The sequence below is a fragment of the Artemia sp. Qi Xiang Cuo genome, chromosome 2 (genome assembly GCF_049724085.1).
Source record: "Artemia sp. Qi Xiang Cuo chromosome 2, ASM4972408v1, whole genome shotgun sequence".
Classification (NCBI taxonomy): domain Eukaryota; kingdom Metazoa; phylum Arthropoda; class Branchiopoda; order Anostraca; family Artemiidae; genus Artemia; species Artemia sp. Qi Xiang Cuo.
The window spans coordinates 26933964-26959636 of record NC_142795.1 but is presented as its reverse complement, the minus strand read 5'-3'; the positions used below and the strand labels follow the sequence as shown (position 1 = coordinate 26959636).

At 34.3% G+C, this 25673-nt stretch overlaps 1 protein-coding gene across 2 annotated transcripts in view; it reads left to right on the top strand.

Moving 5' to 3' along the window:
• The first annotated feature begins 588 nt into the window (after positions 1-588).
• LOC148955070 (palmitoyltransferase ZDHHC15B-like) overlaps positions 589-25673 on the top strand; it is a 62368-nt gene continuing 37283 nt past the window's right edge. For both annotated transcript variants that reach the window (XM_089100045.1, XM_089100037.1), the window contains exons 1-3: positions 589-714; positions 20300-20484; positions 24605-24631. In XM_089100045.1, the coding sequence (XP_088956171.1) occupies positions 20367-20484; positions 24605-24631 (145 nt within the window). In that variant the 5' untranslated portion in view covers positions 589-714; positions 20300-20366. The remainder of the gene's footprint in view (positions 715-20299; positions 20485-24604; positions 24632-25673) is intronic.

The following is a 25673-nucleotide window of genomic DNA, read 5'->3' as shown; positions in this document are numbered from 1 at the left end:
CTTCTATGTTCCTGCGCACCCAGGCTATAAGAAAACTAAAAAAAAACGGTGTCATTTGGCTCTATATTGCTCAACAGCTTTCAGAAGAGGGTAAGAACATAGGTCATGTTGTTGCAGTAATTTAAAATCTTCGCCTTAAAACGCAGCGTTATTTTAGCCATAATTCGAACAGAAACGGACGGATTTCCGCATGGATTTCCGCAATGTGTAAACGAACCATTAGTACACGCAAACTTTTCTTGACTTCATTAGGCCTGTTTTTTCACTCATCAATGTGCTAAGATCTTACATTTTTTGTCAGAAAACGCTTAAAAGTGAAATCTTTGAACAAAGATCTTACATCTTTGGACGTTTTTGTGCAAACGTCTTTCATCATTCTGCTCTGATCAGCGATCTGAGAACAATGATGAGTAGATCACCAAAGTTCTCTCATTATTGTTCTATATGGTAAAACAGTGGCAGTCTTCACACTTTTTGCTAACATTTGTGAGCTGCAAGATCTTAGAACAAAGATGAGTTAAAAAACGATAATTTTTGCAGAAAGATGTAAGATCTTAGTGCTAAAAAACGGGCCTATTCTTTTGGAGTGAAAATTATCCTTTTGACCGCTTTGTCAAACTAGCTTCTCTTTAGAAGAAACAGAAGTAAATAAAACACAATTGGCTTGGCAGATATTAGGCTAGGTGACCAATTTTTCCACTGGCCTCTGAAAAGGTAGGCTTGTATTAAATTAGTATATATAATAATTATTTTTATATAACTCACTTTTAAACAAGTGGAGTAACAACTGTGCGTTTCTGACGTAGCCTAATCATTAGCCTACTTGTTTCCATTTCATCAGGGGTGTAGCCTAGCTCCAGCACTTATTGGGGGGGGGGGCAAGACGGGTCTCTATCTGGACAGTCAATGAGCATGGGCTATATAATAATTTTCTTTAAATTGTTGGAGAGGGGCTACTGCTCCCTTCCCTGATGCAATGCCTCTGCATTTCATTAAATCTTGTTTTGAATAGCCTACTACTGCTAACAACTCATCACAGCACCAATCCACCTGAGGCCAACACAGATATACACACTCCTCCATCCCAATCTGTTCAAAGCCTCCCTTTTTACACCCTGCCACAAAGTTCCCATTTTCTTTAAATCTTTCTTTATGATGTCCTCCCACCCCAGACAAAGACAACCTGTTTTCTGTTTAGCCCTAGACAGTTGGTCAAAAAGAACAATCTTTGGCAATCTGTCATCCTTCATCTGCACAATGTGCCCTAGCCATCTCAACCTTTCTTTCATTATAGCCCTAGAGAGCAGTATTAAACCACATTTTTCATACAGCCTATTGTTTGAAATGTTGTCACCTGGGGACCCAGAACAATCCTTAAGCAATTTCTCTGGAATACATCTTGAAAATCTTCATCCACTTTTCAAAGCACCCATGCTTCAGAGCCATGTTTGACTACTGTCATCACTGAGCTTCTAATATTCTAATCTTGGTTTGCAGACTTATCTTCCCATTCTTCCAAACTTTTTTTAACTGTGAAAAAACAACCGGTAAAATTCTACTTTAGTTACTTTTGGCTATCTTGGAAAGGGGTTGGGTTAGGAAAATGAAACTTTCAGGGATGGATGTACATGCTAAGGTTTGTCCCGGGAAGGTACTTTGAAGTACCTACCTCCACTCATCCCCCCCCTATATAATGGTAAATTACTGCACATTACTAGTTGTTTTCAACTCCTATTTCATCCTATATTACTATCATAAATATAAATCACTGCTTACCTTACACAACTTCTGCTTTTAACCTTGTTCATTAAAATATATTCCAAAATCCTATTTAAATCCTAAGCCATTTAATTTTCAACCCATGCTGACTTTCTTTATGGTATATGAAACCAGGTTTGTTGTGATGTCACACTTGTCTTATCAGAAACCCTTACCCTTGAGGGTAGCAGGTACATGCCAAACACCTCTGTGTTGATAAGACCATTTAAACTGTATTAATTAGGGAAAGGATTTGACAAGAGAGACCAGTAAAAATAACCTAATCGTTTTTAGAGGACAAATTATGTCATGGGAAGATGTTTTTTAAATCCCTCTTCCACCCAAACTCAAAATTTTCTAAAATTCTACTTTAGAAGCTTTTAAAGTATTTCTAAAGTACTAAAAGATAGAGTGCTAAAAACATCAGAATCAACTTCAGAGGAGACTTTATGTCACGGGAAGAGGTTTTTAAAATCCCCCTTCCCCCCAAACTCAAAATTTTCCAAAATTCTACTTTAGAAGCTTTTAAAATATTTCTAAAGCACTAATAGATAGAGTACTAAAAACATCAGAATGAACTTCAGAGGACACGTTATATCACAGGAAGAGGTTATTGAAATCCCCCTTCCCCCCAAACTCAAAATTGTCCAAAATTCTACTTTAGAAGCTTTTTAAATATTTCTAAAGCACTAATAGATAAGAGTGCTACAAAAACCAGAATCGACTTCAGAGGACAAATTATGTTATGGGAAGATGTTTTTGAAATCCCCCTTCCCCCCAAACTCAAAATTTTCCAAAATTCTACTTAAGAAGCTTTTTTAAATATTTCTAAAGCACTAAGACATAGAATGCTGCAAACAGCAGAATCAACTTTAGAGGACAATTTGTGTCATGGGAAGATGTTTTGAAATCCCCTTCCCCCCAAACTCAAAATTTTCCAAAATTCTACTTTAGCAACTTTTTAAATATTTTAAAAGCACTAAGAGATAGAGCACTACAAACAGCAGAATCGACTTCAGATGACAAATTATGTGACAGGAAGCTGTTTTTATAATCCCCCTTCCCCCCAAACTCAAAATTTTCCAAAATTCTAATTTAGAAGCTTTTTAAATATTTCTAAAGCATTAATAGATAGAGTGCTAAAAACATCAGAATCGACTTCAGAGGACACTTTATATCACGGGAAGAGGTTTTTAAAACCCCCCTTTCCCCCAAACTAAAAATTTTCCAAAATTATACTTTAGAAGCTTTTCAAATATTTCTAAGGCACTAATAGAGAGAGTGCTAAAAACATTAGAATCGACTTCAGAGGACACGTTATATCACGGGAAGAGGTTTTTAAAACCCCCTTCCCCCCAAACTCAAAATTTTCCAAAATTCTGCTTTAGAAGCCTTTTAAATATTTCTAAAGCACTAATAGAAAGAGCACTACAAATATCAGAATCGACTTCAGAGGACAAATTATGTTATGGGAAAATGTTTTTGGAATCCCCCGTCCCCCCAAACTCAAAAATTTCCAAAATTCTACTTAAGAAGCTTTTTAAATATGTCTAAAGCATTAATAGATAGAGTGCTAAAAACATCAGAATCGACTTCAGAGGACACATTATATCACGGGAAGAGGGTATTAATATCCCCCTTCCCCCCAAACTCAAAAATTTCAAAAATTATAATTTATAAGCTTTTTTAAATATTTCTAAAGCACTAATAGATAGAGCGTTACAAGTTTCAGAATCAACTTCAGAGGACACGTTGTATCACGAGAAGAGGGTTTTAAAATCCCCCTTCCCCCCTAACTCAAAATTTTCCAAAATTTTATTTCATAAGATTTTTAAATATTTCTAATTTGTTAATACATAGAGAGCTAAAAACACCCGAATTGACTTCAGAGGACACTTTACATTACGGGAAGATGGTTTGATAACCCTCCTTCTACCCTACATCAAATTTTTTACATTTCTACTGAAATAGCTTTTTAAATATTACTAAAGCACTAAAAGATAGAGTGCTAAAAACTTCAGAATCGACTTCAGAGGACACTTTATATCACGGGAAGAGGTTTTTAAAATCCCCCTTCCCCCCAAACTAAAAATTTTCCAAAATTCTACTTTAGAAACTTTTTAAATATTTCTAAGGCACTAATAGATAGAGTCCTAAAAACATTAGAATCGACTTCAGAGGACACGTTATGTCACGGGAAGAGATTTTTAAAACCCCCTTCCCCCCAAACTCAAAATTTTCCAAAATTATACTTTAGAAGCCTTTTAAATATTTCTAAAGCACTAATAGAAAGAGCACTACAAATATCAGAATCGACTTCAGAGGACAAATTATGTTACGGGAAGATGTTTTTGGAATCCCCCTTCCCCCCAAACTCAAAATTTTCCAAAATTCTACTTTAGAAGCTTTTTAAATATTTCTAAAGCATTAATAGATAGAGTGCTAAAAAAATCAGAATCGACTTCAGACGACACGTTATATCACGGGAAGAGGTTTTTAAAATCCCCCTTCCCCCAAAACTCAAAAATTTCCAAAATTAAACTTTAGAAGCTTTTTTAAATATTTGTAAAGCGCTAAGACATTGAGCGCTACAAACATAAGAATCGACTTTAGAGACCAAATTATATTATGGGAAGAAGTTTTTGAAATCCCCCTTCCCCCCAAACTCAAAATTTTCCAAAATTCTACTTTAGAAGCTTTTTAAATATTTGTAAAGCGCTAAGACATAGAGCGCTACAAACATAAGAATCGACTTTAGAGACCAAATTATATTATGGGAAGAAGTTTTTGAAATCCCCCTTCGCCCCAAACTCAAAATTTTGTAAAGTTTTAGCCTTCTTTTCCATGGGGGGGGTATTTTCCCCGGGGGGTAAAGTATTTGGACAGTTTGAAGTCAGAAAATAATTATTTCTAGGTAATTGGGCCACTAAAAAATTACAGAAGAACAGCGAGGTATCTGGAAATTTTGTTAACTAAAAAAAAAAAAAAAAAGAACATCCTTGTATAAAGTAAATTTAATCTTTCATTTAAGTTTTTTTTTTTTTTGAACAGACATCAGTGCCGACTCGAAAGCATTACGGTTTCTGCCAAAGTTAAATTTCTGCAACCTGGGACTAAACAAGCAAAATGATTCAATTTTCTACTGTTGAGGCAGTCTTAGAGTTGTATTATAACCATAGCATGTTATTGAGAAGCAGGAATTGTGATAACTGTGGCCAGATTTGCATAAAATATAGAAATTCGTTTTGTTGCCAGAAGTATAGGCTTATACCTATCCGAGGTGGCCGCGAATATTCTCAGGTAAAGTGTAATTTTTCAAAATCGGTCTATGACAAAACATGGATGGCTGGTTCACACCTTTCTCTGCTAAAAAATTTCTATTTTTTGATGATTTGGCTTCAAATACCGCCTCCAAGGGAGAATTTTATGATCAAAAATGTTATTTGTTGTAAAAAAAAAACTTTGTGGATTGGAGCCAGTTCTACAGAGAGGTTTGTATGTAAATATGTCATTCAAACTCCGCTCCTTTGGGAGGAGAAGGAGTCACTGTTGAGATAGATGAAGCCTAATTTGGGAAGCATAAATATAATCGTGGTCAGATTGTCGCAGATGCTTGGGTGTTTGGTGGAATAGAGCAAGGAACTGGCAATTCATTCATGGTTTCTGTGCCGGATAGAAGTAGTGCCACGTTGTTGGGAATTCAATCTCCTCGAGAATGCACCATTTCATGAAACATATATCGGAGCTTTATAACCCGAACTAATTGTTGGGAATTATCCAAAACCGAATCCTGCCAGGGACAACAATTATCAGTGACTGTTGGAGGGCCTACGATTGCCTGGCTAGCCAGGGCTATTAGCATTTACACGTCAACCACAGCATAAATTTTGTTGACGCTGCAACAGGTGCTCACACAAAACATCAAAAGACACTGGCTTGAAGTTCGAGAAAATATACCCACATATGGCAGAAGAGAAGAACATATGGAAGGATATCTAACAGAGCACTATTTCAAAAAAAATATTCAATCTCCTCGAGAATGCACCATTTCATGAAACATATATCGGAGCTTTATAACCCCAACTAATTTGTTTTTTATGGGTATTATTTACTAGTTAATTTTTAAAACGTTGTAACAGAAAATATGGCAATTTACAATATCTAACCCCATTTGTTCTTAAAGCCATCCAAATGTTTTTTTTCAAATAGTTTAGTGTAGCAATCTTCATTCTTGAAGCTACGAGACAGTATTGAAGTGTAAATAGGGAGGGGGAGAGAGGGGGTGGAAGTAAATATTTAACTATAGAATAATCGGTACTTGTGCATTATAAATAACCACCACAATACACGAAAGAATTTAAGTTTGGTTACTTCTAATTAAATAAAATAAAATAGGATGAATATAATATTTTAGAAACAAATTTGGGCTACATATTTGCACATTAGGGGGTGGGGGTAAATTATAGCATATATTAAATATGTAACCTAACCTATGTACCTTTTTCCCTCCCTAAACCCAAAAAAACAACAGTTTAAATATTGTAAACGCAATAAGAAATCACGCTTTTTGATCCATTTGTCTAACAAATACCCGTTCGTCTGGTTTCCTTGTACAGTCTATAGCGGTGGGTTATTTATAATACACAAGTACCAAATAATCGATATTCGTTTTGATTATTTTTTTTTGGAAACCCCTTAATATTTTAAGTTGGGTAACCACATAAAACATATTCAAATAGCTTAATCCTATAATGTTGAAAAATTTTGCTTTTCTTTTTTACATCCGTGATTCAAAATATATAGAAAATGCTGGAACTTATATAAAAATTTTCTTTCAAGGGTGGAAAGGTTAGCTGCAAGGGGATTTGATAGCAGGGGGAGGGGGAGGGCGGGGACTAAATAGGTTGAGTCACAAGTTCGAACCTTAAAACATACAGGGGTTAGGAGGTACTATTTTTGTTAAACAATAAAAAACTTAAGCGTAAAGAGCAAGGCGTTGAAGAGGGGACAGCCCCTTTCATATACGGAATAATTTCTGTTTGTTTTAAGTTTTAATGTCACTCCTTACTTTCAGTTTAAAAAACTTGTTTTTTTTATCTAAAGGCTACAAAAGCGGGAGTTTGGGGGGCGGCAGGCCCCCAACTGTACCTCTTAACCCCTGTCCGTTTTATCGTTCGAACTTGTGACTCAGCCTGTTTAACGTAAAACGTAGTAACGTTAAAAACGTAGTTTTTTTTTAAATAATTTCTGCACGTTTTGTGTCTTAGCGCTTTACAAATATTTAAAAAAGCTTCTAAAGTAGAATTTTTGAAAATTTTGAGTTTGGGGGGAAGTGGGATTTTAAAAACTTCTTCCCATAACATAATTTGTCCTCTGAAGTCAATTCTGATCTTTTTAGCGCTCTATCTATTAGTGCTTTAGAAATATTTTAAAAGCTTCTAAAGTAGAATTTTGGAAAATTTTGAGTTTTGGGGGAAGGAGGATTTTAAAAACATCTTCCCGTGATATAACGTGTCCTCTGAAGTCGATTCTGATGTTTTTAGCACTCTATGTTTTAGCACTTTAGAAATATTTAAAAAGCTCCTAAAGTAGAATTTTAGAAAATTTTGAGTTTGGGGGGAAGGGGCATATTAAAAGCCTCTTCCCGTGATATAACGTGTCCTCTGAAGTTGATTCTGATGTTTTTAGAACTGTATCTTTTAGTACTTTAGAAATATTTTAAAAGCTTCTAAAGTAGAATTTTAGAAAATTTTGAGTTTGGGGGGAAGGGTGATTTCAAAAACCTCGTCCCGTGATATAATGTGACCTCTGAAGTCGATTCTGATGTTTTAGCACTCTATCTTTTAGTACTTTAGAAATATTTTAAAAGCTTCTAAAGTAGAATTTTGAAAAATTTTGAGTTTGGGGGGAAGGGGGATTTTAAAAACCTCTTCCCGTGACATAACGTCTCCTCTGAAGTTGATTCTGATGTTTTTAGCACTCTATCTTTTAGTACTTTAGAAATACTTTAAAAGCTTCTAAAGTAGAATTTTAGAAAATTTTTAGTTTGGGTGGAAGAGGGATTTCAAAAACATCTTCCCATGACATATTTTGTCCTCTAAAAACGATTAGGTTATTTTTACTGGTCCCTCTTGTCAAATCCAGTCCCTAATTAATACAGTTTAAATGGTCTTATCAACACAGAGGTGTTTGGCATGTGCCTGCTACCCTCAAGGGTTTCTGATAAGGCAAGTGTGACATCACAACAAACCTGGTTTCATATACCATAAAGAAAGTCAGCATGGGTTGAAAATTAAATGGCTTAGGATTTAAATAGGATTTTGGAATATATTTTAATAAACAAGGTTAAAAGCAGAAGTTGTGTAAGGTAAGCAGTGATTTATATTTATGATAGTAATATAGGATGAAATATGAGTTAAAAACAACTAGTAATGCGCAGTAATTTACCATTATATAGAGGGGGGATGAGTGGAGGTAGGTACTTCAAAGTACCTTCCCGGGACAAACCTTAGCATGTACATCCATCCCTGAAAGTTTCATTTTCCTAACCCATCCCCTTTCCAAGATAGCCAAAAGTAACTAAAGTAGAATTTTACCAAACAACCTTAGCCTAGGCTATTCTACTTTTAACATCTTCACTGCTCCCCCTCCCCATCTTTACTAATAATGCTACCAAGGTAAGTGAAGCTGCCCACTTAATCAATCTTTTCATTACCCTACATCAGCTTTTCATCTTCACTTATTCCTAGCCTTAGTGACTTAGTCTTCTTGACATTAATTTTCAAACCTATTCTAGTACCTTGAACTTGCAAAACCTCTTAAAGTTCATTCATTTTGCTCACACTTTCCTCTAGGATGCTTAAATCATCAGCATAATCTAAGTCCATGAGACTTTTTCCACCTCATTTGATTCTATTGTCTCCCATTGCCTTTCCTGTACTTCTTAATACAAAATCAATCAAAATAATCCATATAAAGGGACATAGAGCACAGCCCAGCTTAACTCCTGATTTAATACAAAACCAACTGCTAACCTCATTTTCTACCTTAACCACAGCTGTGTTATTCTCATACATAGCACTAATCACTTTAGTAATTTGCTACCTACAGAGACCAGACTAATGCCTTGATAATTACCACACTCACTTTCACCACCTTTCTTATAAAGTGGTTTAATTAAGGTCTTCCTAAAGTCTTTTTGTACTTCCCCTTTTTCAAAGATCATATTCATAATCTTCAGTAACTTGTTTCTAACCTCAGAGTCACCATATTTAGGAAACTCATTTACTACCCTATCAGCACCTGGAGCCTTATTATTTTTAATCCTTTTAGTTTTAGTTTTTCTTCCTCACAAAACAAATCTTCCCTCACATCCAAGGTATCACAAACTTTTTCATTTTCCTCTATATCTTTACTTGCAACTCTATCTTAATTTAGCAAATTATCAAAATGTTCTGCCCATCTCTCTTTAATTTTTTCCTTATTGCTAATTGTGGCCCCATTTCTATCTTTAACTGGGCCAAGTTTGGATTGACTACTCCATCTCAATTTATTGACATGCCAGTACAATATTTTACTATTATGCTGTCTAGCTGCATCTTCCAGATCCTTAGCAATTTTATCCATGGCCTCCACTTCACATCTTTTTAGTTCATATTTTAATCCTTTCTCCACTTTCTTTACATTGCTTTTGTTTTCATATGATCTATCACTCAGATAATTCTTGTACAGGTCCTTTCTATTAAACATAAAGTTTTTTCACTAATATTCTTATCTGCAGTCCTAGCTTTCTTCCCTATGACACCTTCAGCAACTTCACAAAATTATATTTCTAAAATTATTCCAACCACCTTCCACATTATCAAATTTTAAACTCTCAAGTTTAGTATTCAACTGTTCCTGGAAAGTTTCCCTCAAATTCTCATCCTGGAGTCTATCAACATCATAACTTCCCTGGAGGTAGTTACGCTTCCAAAATTTGAGCTTTAAATGAACCCTTGACACTACCAGATGGTGATCTTTACTTCTAACATCAATAACAGCACTCCTATATACCCTAGTATCCTGTATTGATCATGCCAGTCTTTGGTTTACTATAACATAATTGATAAGGCTTGCTGTCTTACCATCACATGAATACCATGTTTACTTATGAGCCATTTTATGACCAAACACCATGTTGGTTATAACTAGATTGTTGTACCAACAAAGTTGCAAAATTCTGTATCCATTACTGTTTTCTTTTCTTACACCAAATTTACCTAGGCTAGGATACCATCTATCCCTATTTCTACCAACCTGGGCATTAAAATCTCCTAGTAAAAACATCATATTTCTGCCTGGGACCCTGTCTATTTGCTCCTTTAACTGTTAGTAAAATTCATCTGTGTCACTACTCTCTGTCAGTGGTTCTACAGGGGCATATACTAGTATAACTGATACCCTGAATTTACAGATTTTTTTTTCAAATTGACATTATTTTGGATATTGTTGTAGCCTAGCCGGGTACCTCCAAGACCAGGGATATTGAGGTCAACTCTATTCCCACTTGAGGAGTAACACCCCTTGAGGAAATTATAGTCTAGCAAACAACACATTATTTACATAGGATTCTGATTAATAGGTTATTCTTCTTAGCTTGGTCTGTTTTGATTGGTGTTTCTGAGTTGAAAAACCTCTTCCTAGCTTATTTGTCTACTATGGGCTGCCTTCCCATAGTAGTATAATATTGTGAATATATAATGAGTTGGAGGTAATAGGAGGGGCCTATTAGATTGTAATACTTGTCTATTATATAAAACACACTTGAGAAGTGAAGTTTGGTGACAATAGAATATCTTTATTAGCAAAATTGTGTAAGTCATTTGTGAGTTATTAAATTGGGAGCCTCAGCTTTGGCTGACCATCTCAAACCCAAAGAAAAGTTCATTATTAATGCAGTTCTTGACCAAGTTCATTATTAATGCAATTCTTGAGGACACTGGTTATTTTGTTAGTGATAGGATATAGTGTCTCACCATTGTTGTTCAAATTAAGATTTGAGATTTGCCAAGGACCAAAGAACAGGCAATTATACTTTTCCAGGATAAGGGGCTGTTGTCCAAAACAATACACTGCATCAATGGACACACCATGACTTTGCACTTTTATGAGCAGCAACATTTTTGGAAATGTAACACTAGGCCATGTTTGAAAAGTGTCCATTTGCATGTCAATACATGGTTTTCTAAAAGTGAAATACCATTTCCTGCTGTAGTTTGTTTCATTTATTTCTGGATTAACAAATTGTTTTCTGTGGTCTGGTGTCAACAAGAGCTAGGCATTTCTAAACAAATGGTTGTCAATTGGAATAACTACCTCAGTGAAGTGTGCATGTTTTTTGTTCAACAGAAAAACAAAGAAATTTGGAGGAATTGGTCATATAGTGGAAATAGATGAATCCTTGCTTACAAAAAGGAAAAATAATGCAGGAAGAATCTTACTCTAATAGGGGGTGTTTGGTGGAGTTTGCTGGAAAACCAGTGAAAGATTGTTAGTAAAAGTTACCAACCAAGGAGCAGAAACTTTACTCAAGCAAATTAAGCTTAACATAGAGCCAGGATCAAGAATCGTTTTAGATTGTTGGAAGGCTACAACACAACTGAGCTGGAATAAGCAGGTTTCACTCATTTGAAAGTGAACCACAAAAATAATATTGTCATCTGAGAAACCAGCACCTCTACCCAAAGAGTAGAGAAAATGTGGAGTTCCAGAAAGTGGAGGAAAAAACAGCACCAAGGTCCATCCCACCATCATTTGCATTCATACTTAGTAGAGTACATGTGGCAGGTGGCAGTAAAGGCAGAAGGCCAAGTTTATTTTAACATGATTCTTGAGGGCATTTCTGGGTTCTGGGAGCATATTTCTGTAATTTTTTCGAAGCCAGGTATTAAGTTAGGCAAATTGATATAGAACCCAGGTCACAACCTGTAAACAAAACACATATAAGAAAAGAGAAACACTTAATACTAGAGAATTTGACAATTTCCAAGTTGTAGTTTTCACAATTTTGCTAATAAAGTATTCTATTTTCATCATGTTTTTTTTTTTTTATTAGCATAAACCAAACTTCACTTCTTGAGACTGTTTTATATAATAGACAAGTACAGAGATTGTCTGTGCAGAATTTCAACTTTTGTTGATAGAAGCATCACCAAGTACTGAAAAACACCTTGTGACTAAGATGGGCACAGGATTATGCAAAGCATCCATTCAACTAGAGGTCCAGGGGACTTCCAACACAGAATTGTAACCAATATAGTATTTGGTCATAAAATGGCCCATAAGTCAATATGGTATTCACATGATAGTAGGCTAGGCTAAGACAGCTAGGCTTAAATACCTTAAATTACATCTTCTAGCAACTAAGGTAGAAGAGCCTGTAGATGTTGCCAGGTAATATTGACTTGACAATATTCATGTCACAGTTGGATTATCACTATTTACATATATACAGGACAACAGTTCATAGCAACAGGACAATTAACACAATTTTCATATTTACAGGACAGTTTGGTTTCCTTGTTGGGTGTCACTAGATACATCAGCAGCTGGGCATATTTGGGGGCTAAAGGGGGCAGGTGGCACCTAATAGACCCTGTTCAATGATGCTGGTTGGTCCCACTGCATCTTCAATGGCTTGCTGCTCCAATCATGATCAACACCAACTTTGAAGCTATCAACTGATCTGGCCAACATGGTAGATTTTGATACAATTTTATGGAATTTCTTTGTGTTCTGGTATATTCATTGTGATCAAAAACGGGCTTGATGGTGTCACTGGTCATCATCTTTAATGCAAGGATGACATCTCTCTCTCTCTGTGGTATTTTAGGGTAGGCAGGTCAAGTTTTTCTAGTCATTGCTTGTAGAAGATTTGTTGTTTGGCAAAAGGGAGCTTGGTTGCTCTATGCTGGACCTTCTCAAGAATCTCCATGTTACACTTAAAGTGTGGGTTGGCAACCAGCATGCCAAACTCAAGATGGGGACAAACAAGGGCTCTGTAAAGCTTCTTTATAACTCTTGGTTGGTGACTTGTTACTGAATGCTTGATCCAATCAAAGACCCTGTTTGGATTAGCTGCTTGGTTCCAACAGTGACTATGAGACTTAAGTTTATTGTGAATTAATACCCCAAGTTCACACTCTTCCTTTGCACTCTAAATGGGTATATTGGCACCTGCAGATTCAATCATGTGATAACTATGGCAGGGATTGTTTGGACTGAGATAAAGGACTTTGCATTTGTGTGGGTTGAACTCAAGCGTCTAGGTTGTTACCCACAGACAGAGGTTATTGAGATATTCTTGCAGAGAAGAGCAATTTTCTATAGAGGCTGCTGGACCAAAGAGTTTGATTATTGATTGTGTTATTTTAAACAAAACTTTAGTTGGATTTATACAAGATGCTAGGATATATAGGAGTGCTTTTATTGGTGTTAAAAGTAAATGTAACCATCTAGTATTGTCTAAGATTAATTGTAAGCTGAAATTTTGGAAGGGTAACTACCTGTCAGAAAGCTGTGACATTGGTAGACCCAGGATGAGATTTTGATAGACACTTTCCAGGAACAGTTGAATACTAAACTTCAGAGTTTAAAATTTGACAGTGTAGAAGATAGACAGAATAATTTGGAAAATTACCAAGGATCTAGAAGATGAAGCTAGATGGCATAATAGTAAAATATTATACTGGCATGTTAGTAAATTGAGAGGAAGTAGTCAATCTGGACTTTCCCCACTTAAAGATAGGAATGAGACCACAATAAGTGATAAGGAAAGAGCTAAAGAGAGATGGACAAAACATTTTGAGAATTTGCTAAACCAGAATAGAGTTACAGGAAAAGTTTTAGAGAAAAATAAAAAAGTTCATGACACCACAGATGTCAAGGAAGATTTATTCTGTGAGAAAGAATTATGTTACAACACTAAAAGGATTAAAAAAGTAATAAGGCCCTGGATGCTCAAAATGTGGCAAGTGAGTTTCTTAAATATGGTGGCTAAGAGGTTAGAAATAAGTTACTGAAGATTATTAATATGATTTTTGTAAAAAGAGAAGAACCTGACAATCTAAGGAAAGCCCTAATTATACTCCTGTATAAGAAAGGTGATAAGAATGAGTGTGGTAATTATAGAGGTTTTTGCCTGGTTTCTGTAGGTAGCAAATTACTTTTTATGATGATGCTTTTCAGACTTAGAGATGCTGTAGACAAAGTTTTAAGAGAAGAACAGTGCAGTTTTAGGAAGGGTAGAGGATGTGTTGACCAAATTTACATGCTTAGGTTAATTATGCTTAGGTCCTCAGTTTTATAGATTATGAGCAAGCATTTGATTTGCTGATAAAAGAGCTTTAGCAAAGGTTTTTATTTGTATAGTATACCAGACAAATAGATTAAAGCAATTAGTGCTATGTACAAGAATAAAAATGGTACAGTTAAGGTTGAAAATGAGGTAAGTAGCTGGTTTTGTATTAAACCAGGAGCTAAGCAGGGTTGTATCCTATCCCCATTTATATATCAATCATTTTGATGGATTTTGATTTAAGGACCACAGGAAAGGCTTTGGGAGAACACAGAATCAAATGGGGAAGAAAAAATTTCCTGGACTTATGTTATGTTGATTATGTTGATGATTTAGGCATCCTAGATGAAAGTGTCAGCAAAGTAAATAAACTTTTAAAAGTTTTTTGAGTTCAGGGTGCTAGAATAGGTTTGAAAATTAATGTTAAGAAAACTAAGTCACTAAGGCGAGGATTAAGTGAACATAAAATTGTGACATTGAGTAACAAAAGATCAATCAGGTGGACATTCTCGCTTACCTTGGTAGTATTATAAGCCAGTGGCAGATCCAGGGGGGGCGAAGAGGCGCCCCCCTCTGTTATCCGCCTCTGTTATTAGCAAAGATAGTGGGATGCAGTGAAGATGTTAAAAGTAGAATAGCCAAGGCATAGGGTGTTTTTTTCAAAGTCAAAGAACAGTTTGGAAGACATGCTTCACAACTGTCAAATACAGTTGTGAAGCATGGGTGTTCCAAAAAACAGAGTAAGATTTCCTAGATGTTTTCCAGAGTAATTGCCTATGAATTGTTTTGGGTACCCAACTGACTGGCCATATTTCAAATAGTAGGCTGTACAAAAAGTGTGTTTCAATCATGCTTTCTAGGGCTATAATGAGAGAAAGGTTGAGATGGCTAGGGCATGCTCTGTAGATGAAGGATGACGAATTGGCAGAGATCGTCCTTTTTAGCAAACTGTCTAGGTCTAAAGAGAAATGGGTTGTCCTTGGTTGGGATGGCAGAAGGTCATAAGGAAAGATTTAAGGGAAGTAGGAGCTTCCTGGGAGGGTGTTAAGAGGGAGGCTTTGAATAGTTTGGGATGGAGGAGTGTGTAGAGCTGTTTTGACCTTAGGCTGCTGGGTGCTGCCATGAGTTGTTAATAGTAGTAGTGTGTTTGAGCATAACTTAAAACAATCTAGTTTAGCCTAGGTTGGTTGGCCGATGGGTATCAGTGTACAATTAGGCTTGTTGAGAAAACAATTCCTACTTTGTAACATGCAGAAAAATTGCAGTTAATAATTCCTAAAAGCACTTCACTTTACCTTACCCTCAGTCCCACCCCCCTAATGTGCCAATGTATAACCCAAATGATATATTTACATTGCATTTTCCAATTTCTTGATTTTGTCCACATTATGGTTGCAGCAGTAGCTGCAACCTAGTTGCTTCAGTTTAAAGGTATTAATTTGAAACAAAAGAGTGATATATAGCAAAGTGCAAGAGAAATGTATAATTTGGTTATATATCAGCACATGGGGGGGGGGGGTAAAGTAAAGGGAAGTGCTTTTGGGAATGATCAACTACAATTTTTCTGCATACTATGAAGGAGAATTTTTTCTCAACAGGACTAACTGTTCACTGATACTGTCAAAGAAGTTACACTTGCAAGCCTAAACCCAGAAAGCAGGATAAGCAAGGATGAGTGATGTCATATACAAGTGAAAATTTTAATATTTTCAAAAATGGAAAAAAATATTTGAAATGATATGCAGAAAACAATAAGAGACAAGAGGCTACGGTAATTTAATGTGGTAGGCTACACCTTTTGGGAAGTAATCTATGCTCACAGTAAAGTATGCATGATAAATGCTGGTATTTGTCTAATTGTCCATAGTGTTTCAGCTAACAACTTCCAGTCAAGTACTTTCTATTATATTTAACATTTTACATTTGGGGAAGTTATTGTTAAGCAAATAAGTTTGCTAAACATTGGTCAAATGCACTCCATATCTATTTTTTAGCTTACGTTTCATTTGGTACTACTGTATAGTTGTACCTAAGTTTTTGTTATTATATCCTGTCAAAAAAGGAGTGATTTTACAGGGTGACCTTCCATTTTTACCTGGTAAATATAGTTTTTGCAAGTGAGTAGAGGTAGGCTTGTATTTAAAAACATTATTTTGGATAACACTAGTATAGGGTCTACTCTAAAGTAAATACTGTAGGCTAGTAACAAAAGAGTAAGGCTAGGCTAGCAGCCTACTATTCATTCCTTATTCAAAATTGTTTTTCATAGTCAATAATGCTATTTGAATTGAATTTGAATTTATTTTTTAAACCCATTATAAATGCAGAAATTGATGGAAAAAAACAACAGAAAAGAGAGAGAGAAAAAAACATACACTTAATGGTACAGACAAAGCAAATACACATACACCTCAATCAAAGTGATTAGAGTAGAGGTAGCCAAGGATGGCTGCTACCCTCCAACTTAGCACAATACTTGTCAAGCAACTGATTAACTGCAGAAAATGGATCAGTTACTGCATATCTCTGGATCAGATACGAATTACTGGTTCTCAATGGAACTTGCAGCAGAAACTTCAAATATCTGAAAAAAATTCTACGGTTTTTAAATTTATCTTCTTTACGAAGAAGTTTCCAAAATGGTGTTATATATAATATATGTGGCTGCGCGACAGCATTGTAAATTCTAGCCGGTGAAAAACTATTAAGACTTCTCTTCGAAGAAATTGTGGCCCCATACGCAGTTCGAATTTTATGCTCTATATGTGTGATGATTAGCGAACGGGTAGATGACATTGTGTCTCCGATGGGCAGTCCCAAATATACTAGTGACTTTACAGGCTCAATAGACAGGGATCCTAGTTGAATGTGAGGTAGAACAGATTTATTCCAATTAAACAGCATTACTTCCGATTTTGATACATTAAAACTAAGGCCAATATCACCATACTGAGATGACAGGATATTAAAATTACTTTCTATGGATGCTATTTGCCGAGAAAAATTCGAGGTGTCATCAACAAAAGCAACTATGGTCAAATCTATTCCTCTTAGAATACAGCTTGTAGTGACTTTGGACTGCGCCTCGGAAATACTATTATTGAACAAATCTGGTGAAGAAATCGCACCCTGTGTTATACCTTTTTTTACAGGGATTTTCCTAGTGGGTTCTGCATTAGGAATGCGTACACACACATTTAATTGGCGATACAGATCATAAAGAGGTCTAACAATAGCTGGGTCGACACCATTTTTCCGTAATTCTAGCATTATCTGCGCATGTATGCCCGAGTCAAAAGCGAGGTGTGCGTCGTATTCACCAATAGCCAGCGATTCATTAGAAATGTGCGCATCTAACAGAACATTTGCTACAACATTTAATGCGTGAGCGCATCCCATTCCTGACTGGAAACCAAACTGGTGGGGAGGGACCTTGCAACACTTCCTAATGTCACCTATTATTAACAATTCAAAAAGCTTGCAAAAAACAAAGGAAATAGTTATCGGTGTATAAGAAGAAGGTTCTGTTGCGGGTTTTCCTTTTTTCAGTATAGGCGTTATGGATTCTAAGCAAAAAAAATCTGGTACAACACCATGTGACATAATAATCTGGTAAGCAATTGCAAGATGTTTAACTAAAAGGGGACTACCATTCAATAGATGATGTGCACATATTTTATCAGCACCACTTGACGATTTTTTCTTTAATTTTTTGCACAATTCCGGGATTTGACTACTGTTCACAAAAAAATAATTTAACTCTTTAGTAAGGAGGGGACTTAGTTGCTCACAAAACATTTGGTTTTTCGACTCATCTGGGGCTGCAATTCCGCACTAAAATAATCAACCCATACTTTCTCACCAATCTCACTGGAAATCGGATTATTATACTGAGCAGGCTTTGCACACAAATTCCAAATCAGATTAGGATTATCCATGACTTTTGACACAGGTTCATGTTATAAAGCTTTGCGATGTTTATGCAGTTCTGTTGCAAATTTCTATCTAGTAAAAATAAGAATTTGATTGGCTTCACCGCTCTCAGGCCTGCCACATTCATGCCAAATCTACAGCCGAAACATGGCTGAGCCTTTGCATTCACCATATCAGAGTTTCGGGCCCATCCTTTTACTCGAGATGTATGGCGCAACTCAACACTCGGAACAGCTGAGCTTTCAGATATTTTTAAAGCGTGGCATATTTCAGCAAAGTATAGGTTCAATTGCAGTCTAATTTCACTATCAGGTAAGTCAGCATTCCACTGGAGCAGATGAAAAGGGACCTTCATTTTTCCGAGGACTTCGTCACACCTTTGTTGGAATAAAGGGCAGGAGACCTTTTTCCAGTCACTCACGAGTTTCGGTTTAGGTTTCGGTGGTTATGCATTCACAGCACATGGGATAGTGACAGACAGGGGCAGATGGTCTGATTACATTCTGTCAGGTCCTACCTGTATGGTAGGTAGCTCAACATTAAAACTAATAACGTTGATCGATGTTAGACACAGACTGAGAGACACTTATAAAAGAATAGTGCTTGTTTTTCGTGGCTAGCTTGAATCCATTAGGAAGTAAACTTAGAAGCACTTGGGCACGAGACTTGCTTCTGTCTTCAATGTTACAGTTAAATTCCTCCAAAATCACTAATGGTAAACCGTCACTTCGTACTTTCTTTATTGAGTTTCAGAGTCTCTTGCAAGCGATGGCAAACTTTTGCTTCGAAACAATATTATTATAATTAGTAGGCAAGTAAAGATTAGCTACAATGAAATCCACACACTGAATAAGCTGGAAGTGTTCACTTTGCTGGAGACAGGCAGGGGGGGGGGACCAGAATTAGAGATTATAGCAAGCCCTCATGAAGAACGCCCGTGGTTGCCGAATTTGCGTGCTGGCTGTATAATATAATGATGATCTGAAGAAAATTTTAGCAAGTTGACACTGGCTTCCGTGAGAAAATGTTCTTGGAGGCAAATAAGGATATTACAGTTGCATTCTAGCCCACCTCCTTAATAAGGCCATATAATGCCTTTGGCTAAACACAAAACCTTGCTTTTTTTCACTTTGGCATTAGGCTATTTTGGGTATCATTATAGTCTATGGGCTAATATGAAGGACACGTTATGGTTAAGAATTTAGTGGATGCCAATCTTACAAATTCTATCAGTCTTTGGAGCTTGTCTTGTCTACAACACTCTCGAGAAGTGAAGTTTGGTGAATGCTAATGAAATAAAACAGAATATGATGAAATACAATGCTTAAGTAACAAAATTATGAAAACTACCACAAGGAATTATGGAACAGGGGCCACCCAGAGCACATAACCTAAAATAACCTTACCAAAATACCAACTAAATATTTAATTTAACTAAAAATATATAATGTGGTTTCTTAACAAGCCAAAGGTTTTTGTCTGGTATAGACTGCATGAAAAGCCAGGTATTTGCAATACAAGTGCTAGAGTGTGTTTTATATTTTAGGCAAGTACCGTTCTCAGGTGTGTTTTATGTTTTAGGTAAGTACCCATTCTTCTAAAATTCAAAATATATTTGTAAAGTTCTCAGACTTATGGTTGAAAATTTATGGTTTCTATATAAATAATATTGCTGTATAATTTTAATTGAGTATATATCACCTGTGAACTATTTACAAAAATCCCAAAAACTTAAAAAGTGTTCTGGTGGTAGATACTGCATCAATAGCATATATATATATATATATATATATATATATATATATATATATATATATATATATATATATATATATATATATATATATATATATATTATGTATATATATGTATATATATATATATATATATATATATATATATATATATATATATATATATATATATATATATATATATATATATATATATATATATATATATATATATATATATATATATATATGTTGAAAAGTTGAAATGAATCTTTTATGCAACCTTCTGAAGCCTTTAAAACCGGAAAGAGCATAGCAAAAGACTTAAAAATACTGTCACAGGAAAATTTAAGCTAAAAAAATATTCCCAGAGTTTTATTCACTTATCTATGGCAATTTCCATGTTTTGGGCAATATGCACAATTTCTAGCTATATATTTGTATTGTTCTGTTTTCTTTTAGAAGTCGTGTTGGCTCTGCTGATTAGCCAATTTATAAATTATATTATGGTAGTAAAATGTTCTTTTTTTTTACTTAGACATTCATATTGTCATTCAAAGGATCAAGGCCACATATTTAGAGATGTATACATAGTCACGATAACCATGGGAGCTAAGCAATGTCTTTCAAAAAGTCTCAATGTGTTTAAATGGATTCCAGTATTGTTTATTGTGGCACTTGCTGTTTGGTCTTATTATGCTTATGTGATCCAATTATGTCTTCGTAAGTACCTTTTTCTTTTTTTTAGTTAACATTTATTATTTGATTTGCTTATAAAATGTTATGTAGCAACAAACACACCAATCATTCTACATGTCACTGGCCCTTTACCCAATTCAACTGCAAGATTTTAAATGTACCTTGGATGGAAGCAATAAATAGATGGCTTTGATGGGATAAAACCATTGTTGAGGAAATTCAATTAATTTGAAGTACTGAAAAAGCTGATTTTTTTTTTAGCACTGCCTTGTGTTGCTGTGTTGAGAAAAAGTGGCACAAGGTAAGGAAGCTCCTCAGAAAGAGATGAATGAATGTATCTGCAAAAGAAAGATGTAGTTTCAAGTGATCCATCTGTAGGGTCATTTCAAAATTAAGATGATGAATCAATAAGAGATGAATAAATGCATCTGCAAAAGAAAGATGTTGTTTCATGTGATCCATCTGTAGGGTCATTTCAAAATTAAGATGATAAATGAATGAATGAATAAGAGATGAATGAATGCATCTGCAACAGAAAGATGTAGTTTCAAGTGATCCATGTATAATAGAGTCATTTCTAAATTAAGATGACGAATGAATGAATGAACAAAAGATGAATGAATGCATCTGCAAAAGAAAGATGTAGTTTCATGTGATCCATCTGTAGAGTCATCTCAAAATTAATATAATGAAAGAATGAATGAATAAGAGATGAATGAATGCATCAGAAAAAGAAAGATGTAGTTTCAAGTGATCCATCCGTAGATTCATTTCAAAATTAAAGTGACGAATGAATGAATGAATAAGAGATGATTGAATGTATATGCAAAAGAAAGATGTAGTTTCATGTGATCCATCTGTAGAGTCATTTCAAAATTAAAACAATCAATGAATGAATGAATAAGAGATAAATGAATGCATCTTCAAAAGAAAGATATAGTTTCAAGTGATCGATCTGTAGAGTCGTTTCAAAATTAAGATGATGAATGAATAAAAGATGAATGAATGCATCTACAAAAGAAAGATGTAGTTTCAAGTGATCAATCTGTAGAGTCATTTCAAAACTAAGATGAGGAATGAATGAATGAATGAGTGCATCTGCAAATGAAAGATGTAGTTTCAAGTGATCCATCTCTAGAGTCATTTCAAAATTAAGATGAGGAATGAATAAATGAATGCATGAGAAAAAGAAAGATGTAGTTTCAAGTGATCCATCTTTAGAGTCAATTTAAAATTAAGATGAATGAATGAATAAGAGCTGAATAAATGCATCTGCAAACGAAGGATGTAGTTTCAAGTGATCCATCTGTAGGGTCATTTCAAAATTAAGATGATGAATGAATAAAAGATAAATGAATGCATCCGCAAAAGAAAGATGTAGTTTCAAGTGATCAATCTGTAGAGTCATTTCAAAATTAAGATGAGGAATGAATGAATGAATGAGTGCATCTGCAAATGAAAGATGTAGTTTCAAGTGATCCATCTCTAGAGTCATTTCAAAATTAAGATGAGGAATGAATAAATGAATGTATCTGCAAAAGAAAGATGTAGTTTCATGTGATCAATCTGTAGGGTCATTTCAAAATTAATATGATGAATCAATAAGAGATGAATAAATGGATCTGCAAAAGAAAGATCTTGTTCCATGTGATCCATCTGTAGGGTCGTTTCAAAAATAAGATGATGAATGAATAAAAGATGAATGAATGTATCTACAAAAGAAAGATGTAGTTTCAAGTGATCAATCTGTAGGGTCATTTCAAAATTAAGATGATGAATCAATAAGAGATGAATAAATGCATCTGCAACAGAAAGATGTAGTTTCAAGTGATCCATGTATAGAGTCATTTCTAAATTAAGATGACGAATGAATGAATGAACAAAAGATGAATGAATGTATCTGCAAAAGAAAGATGTAGTTTCATGTGATCCATCTGTAGAGTCATTTCAAAATTAATATAATGAAAGAATGAATGAATAAGAGATGAATGAATGCATCAGAAAAAGAAAGATGTAGTTTCAAGTGATCCATCTGTAGAGTCAATTTAAAATTAAGATGAATGAATGAATAAGAGAATGAATGAATAAATGAATGAATATTCATCTGTAGAATCATTTCAAAATTAAGATGAGGAATGAATGAATGAATGCATCTACAAAAGAAAGATGTGGTGTCAAGTGATCCATCTATAGAGTCATTTCAAGATTAAGAAGATGAATGAATGAATGAATAAGAGATGAATGAATGCATCAGCAAGAGAAAGATGTAGTTTCATGTGATCCGTCTGTAGATTCATTTCAAAATTAAGAAAAGGAATGAATGAACGAATGATTGCATCTGTAAAAGCAAGATGTAGTTTCAAGTGATCCATCCGTAGATTCATTTCAAAATTATGGTGATGAATGAATGAATGAATAAGAGATGATTGAATGTGTATGCAAAAGAAAGATGTAGTTTCATGTAATCCATCTGTAGAGTCATTTCAAAATTAAAACGATCAATGAATGAATGAATAAGAGATAAATGAATGCATCTTCAAAAGAAAGATATAGTATCAAGTGTTCCATCTGTAGTCGTTTCAAAATTAAGATGATGAATGAATAAAAGATGAATGAATGGATCTGCAAAAGAAAGTTGTAGTTTCAAGTGATCAATCTGTAGAGTCATTTCAAAACTAAGATGAGGAATGAATGAATGAATGAGTGCATCTGCAAATTAAAGATGTAGTTTCAAGTGATCCATCTGTAGAGTCATTTCAAAATTAAGATGAGGAATGAATAAATGAATGCATGTGCAAAAGAAAGATGTTGTTTCAAGTGATCAATCTGTAGAGTCATTTCAAAATTAAGATGATGAATGAATGAATGAATAAGAGATGAATGAATGGATCTGCAAAAGAAAGATCTTGTTTCAAGTGATCGATCTGTAGAGTCGTTTCAAAATTAAGATGATGAATGAATAAAAGATGAATGAATGCATCTACAAAAGAAAGATGTAGTTTCAAGTGATCCATCTGTGGAGTCATTTCAAAATTAAGATGATGAATTAATAAAAGATGAAGAATGCATCTGCAACAGAAAGATGTAGTTTTAAGTGATCCATCTGTATTCATTTCAAAATTAAGATGATGAATGAATAAGAGATGAATGAATGAATCTTCAAAAGAAAGATGTTGTTTCAAGTGATCCATCTGTAGATTCAGTTCAAAATTAAGATGAGGAATGAATGAATGAATGCATCTGTAAAAGAAAGATGTAGTTTCAAGTGATCCATCTGTAGAGTCATTTCAAAATTAAGATGCTGAATGAATGCATCAGCAAAAGAGAGATATAGTTTCAAGTGATCCATCTGTAGGGTCCTTTCAAAATGCCTTTGGCATTTTTTTTAGCAAAAAAATACCTTTGGCAAGCAGTTTCTATAAATCCTAAAAGTAAATTTTATGTGAAAGGTAAATTGGATTCACATCCAAATAATCTGAGGTTTGGTAGCCTCTGTGAATATGCAAGGTTTTTCAGACGAATAATGTTGTGTTTTTATTGTTTGCAGAAATGTGTGGTTACTACTAGTGTCTGCGCTTATTCATCCTTTCATTCCCATCTGTGAAGGTCAAATCTACTGAAATCCAAATGAATACTTTCTGTTTTTTTCTCTTATCTTTTATATTGATGGTTTTTGTTCAGGTGTTATCTTTTTTTAAATGTGTTTAGCCCTATTTGTTTTTTTCTTTTTTGCTCTGTTTTTTTTTCCAGTACTTTGACTTTCTTCATGAATCCAAATTTTTCTTGCTTTTTAAACTCTGTGGTTTTACTGCTTGTTTATAGTTCTTTTCCTTTTTTTTAAAAAATCCAGAATTTTGTTCTTTTTTCAATTAATTTGACTTTTCTTATATTATGCCAGATATTCACATAAAACATTTCTCTATACTAGTTTTTGTCAGGACTATCAAAACCTTAGATTCCTCTATAAAAATTTGCTTCATTACTGAAAAAACTAAAATTCTAAAAAAAAAGTGATCTTCTTTTGATAGATTTATGTATATCAAAAATGATTAGATCTGCTATGTGGGCTTATGTGGCTTTGTGTCAGTATTTTAGTTGATATATTTAGCAGTCACACATTCTATATTTTCGTTCTGTTTTTCAGTTTCTGTTGAAAGTCCTGCACAGAAAAGTAAGTCTATTTTTTGTTTCTTTTATATTAAACATTAGAATATCTGAACAATATATATTACATATCATGTTTTAGGCCTACTATATTATATTTTTTACTATGATAAATAACGAGAAGGGCCACACTGCCTTATCATCATGAAAATAACAACAGGTAAAACAACGGGGAATTAATCTGAGACTGTGAAAAATTTGTAAATATTAAATGAATATTTTCGCCCTAAATCCAAAGGCTGTCCTCAGCAAACCACGTATAAAAATAAAATAAGATTTACAATAAAAGTTAATCATTAAAAACTATTTTTAAAAAATTAAATTTGCATTTTATGTTTTTAATGATTGTATTGTAAGTCTTGTTTTATTTTTATATGTGATTTGCTGAGGGCAGCCCTTGGCTGTTTTAAATCATTTAAGATATTGAAAAATTTCACTTTCTTAGACTAATTTCCCGTTGTTTTGCCTGTTGTTGTTCTATGATTTTAATACATTCCACTATAGTATATATTTTATGTTATATTATTACACAAAATATAAATAGATATTACAATTGATTTTAAAACATCTTAGAATTAGTTGCAAGTTTTTTTTCCAAGCTAGAATAGGCTTGAAGCAAATGAACAAAATATTAAAGTGTTTTCGTAGTTTTTATTGGTATGTTTTTCTTTTTCGTAGCTTTAAGCTTCTTTATTTGAATTCCTCACTGAAAAATTACTTCAAAAATTGTAAATGTTTATCTTTTCAGTGATTCTACTTTCTTACTGTGTCCAAATTTACTTATTGTTTGAGAGTCTTCATTTTTTTCCTTCAGTCTTTCTTATTTTAATTTTATTTAGTGTTCATGTTTCGGAAGATACTAGAATGATTCTAATTTTTAAAATATCCTTATGATTGCTGCATATCTCTCTCTATCTCTCTATCTCTCTCTCTCTCTCTCTCTCTCTCTCTCTCTCTCTCTTTCTCTCTTTCTCTCTCTCTCTTTCTCTTTTTTATTAGAATATCTATAAGGGGTGAATATCTTATTAAAATTTCTATAAGGGGTGTTG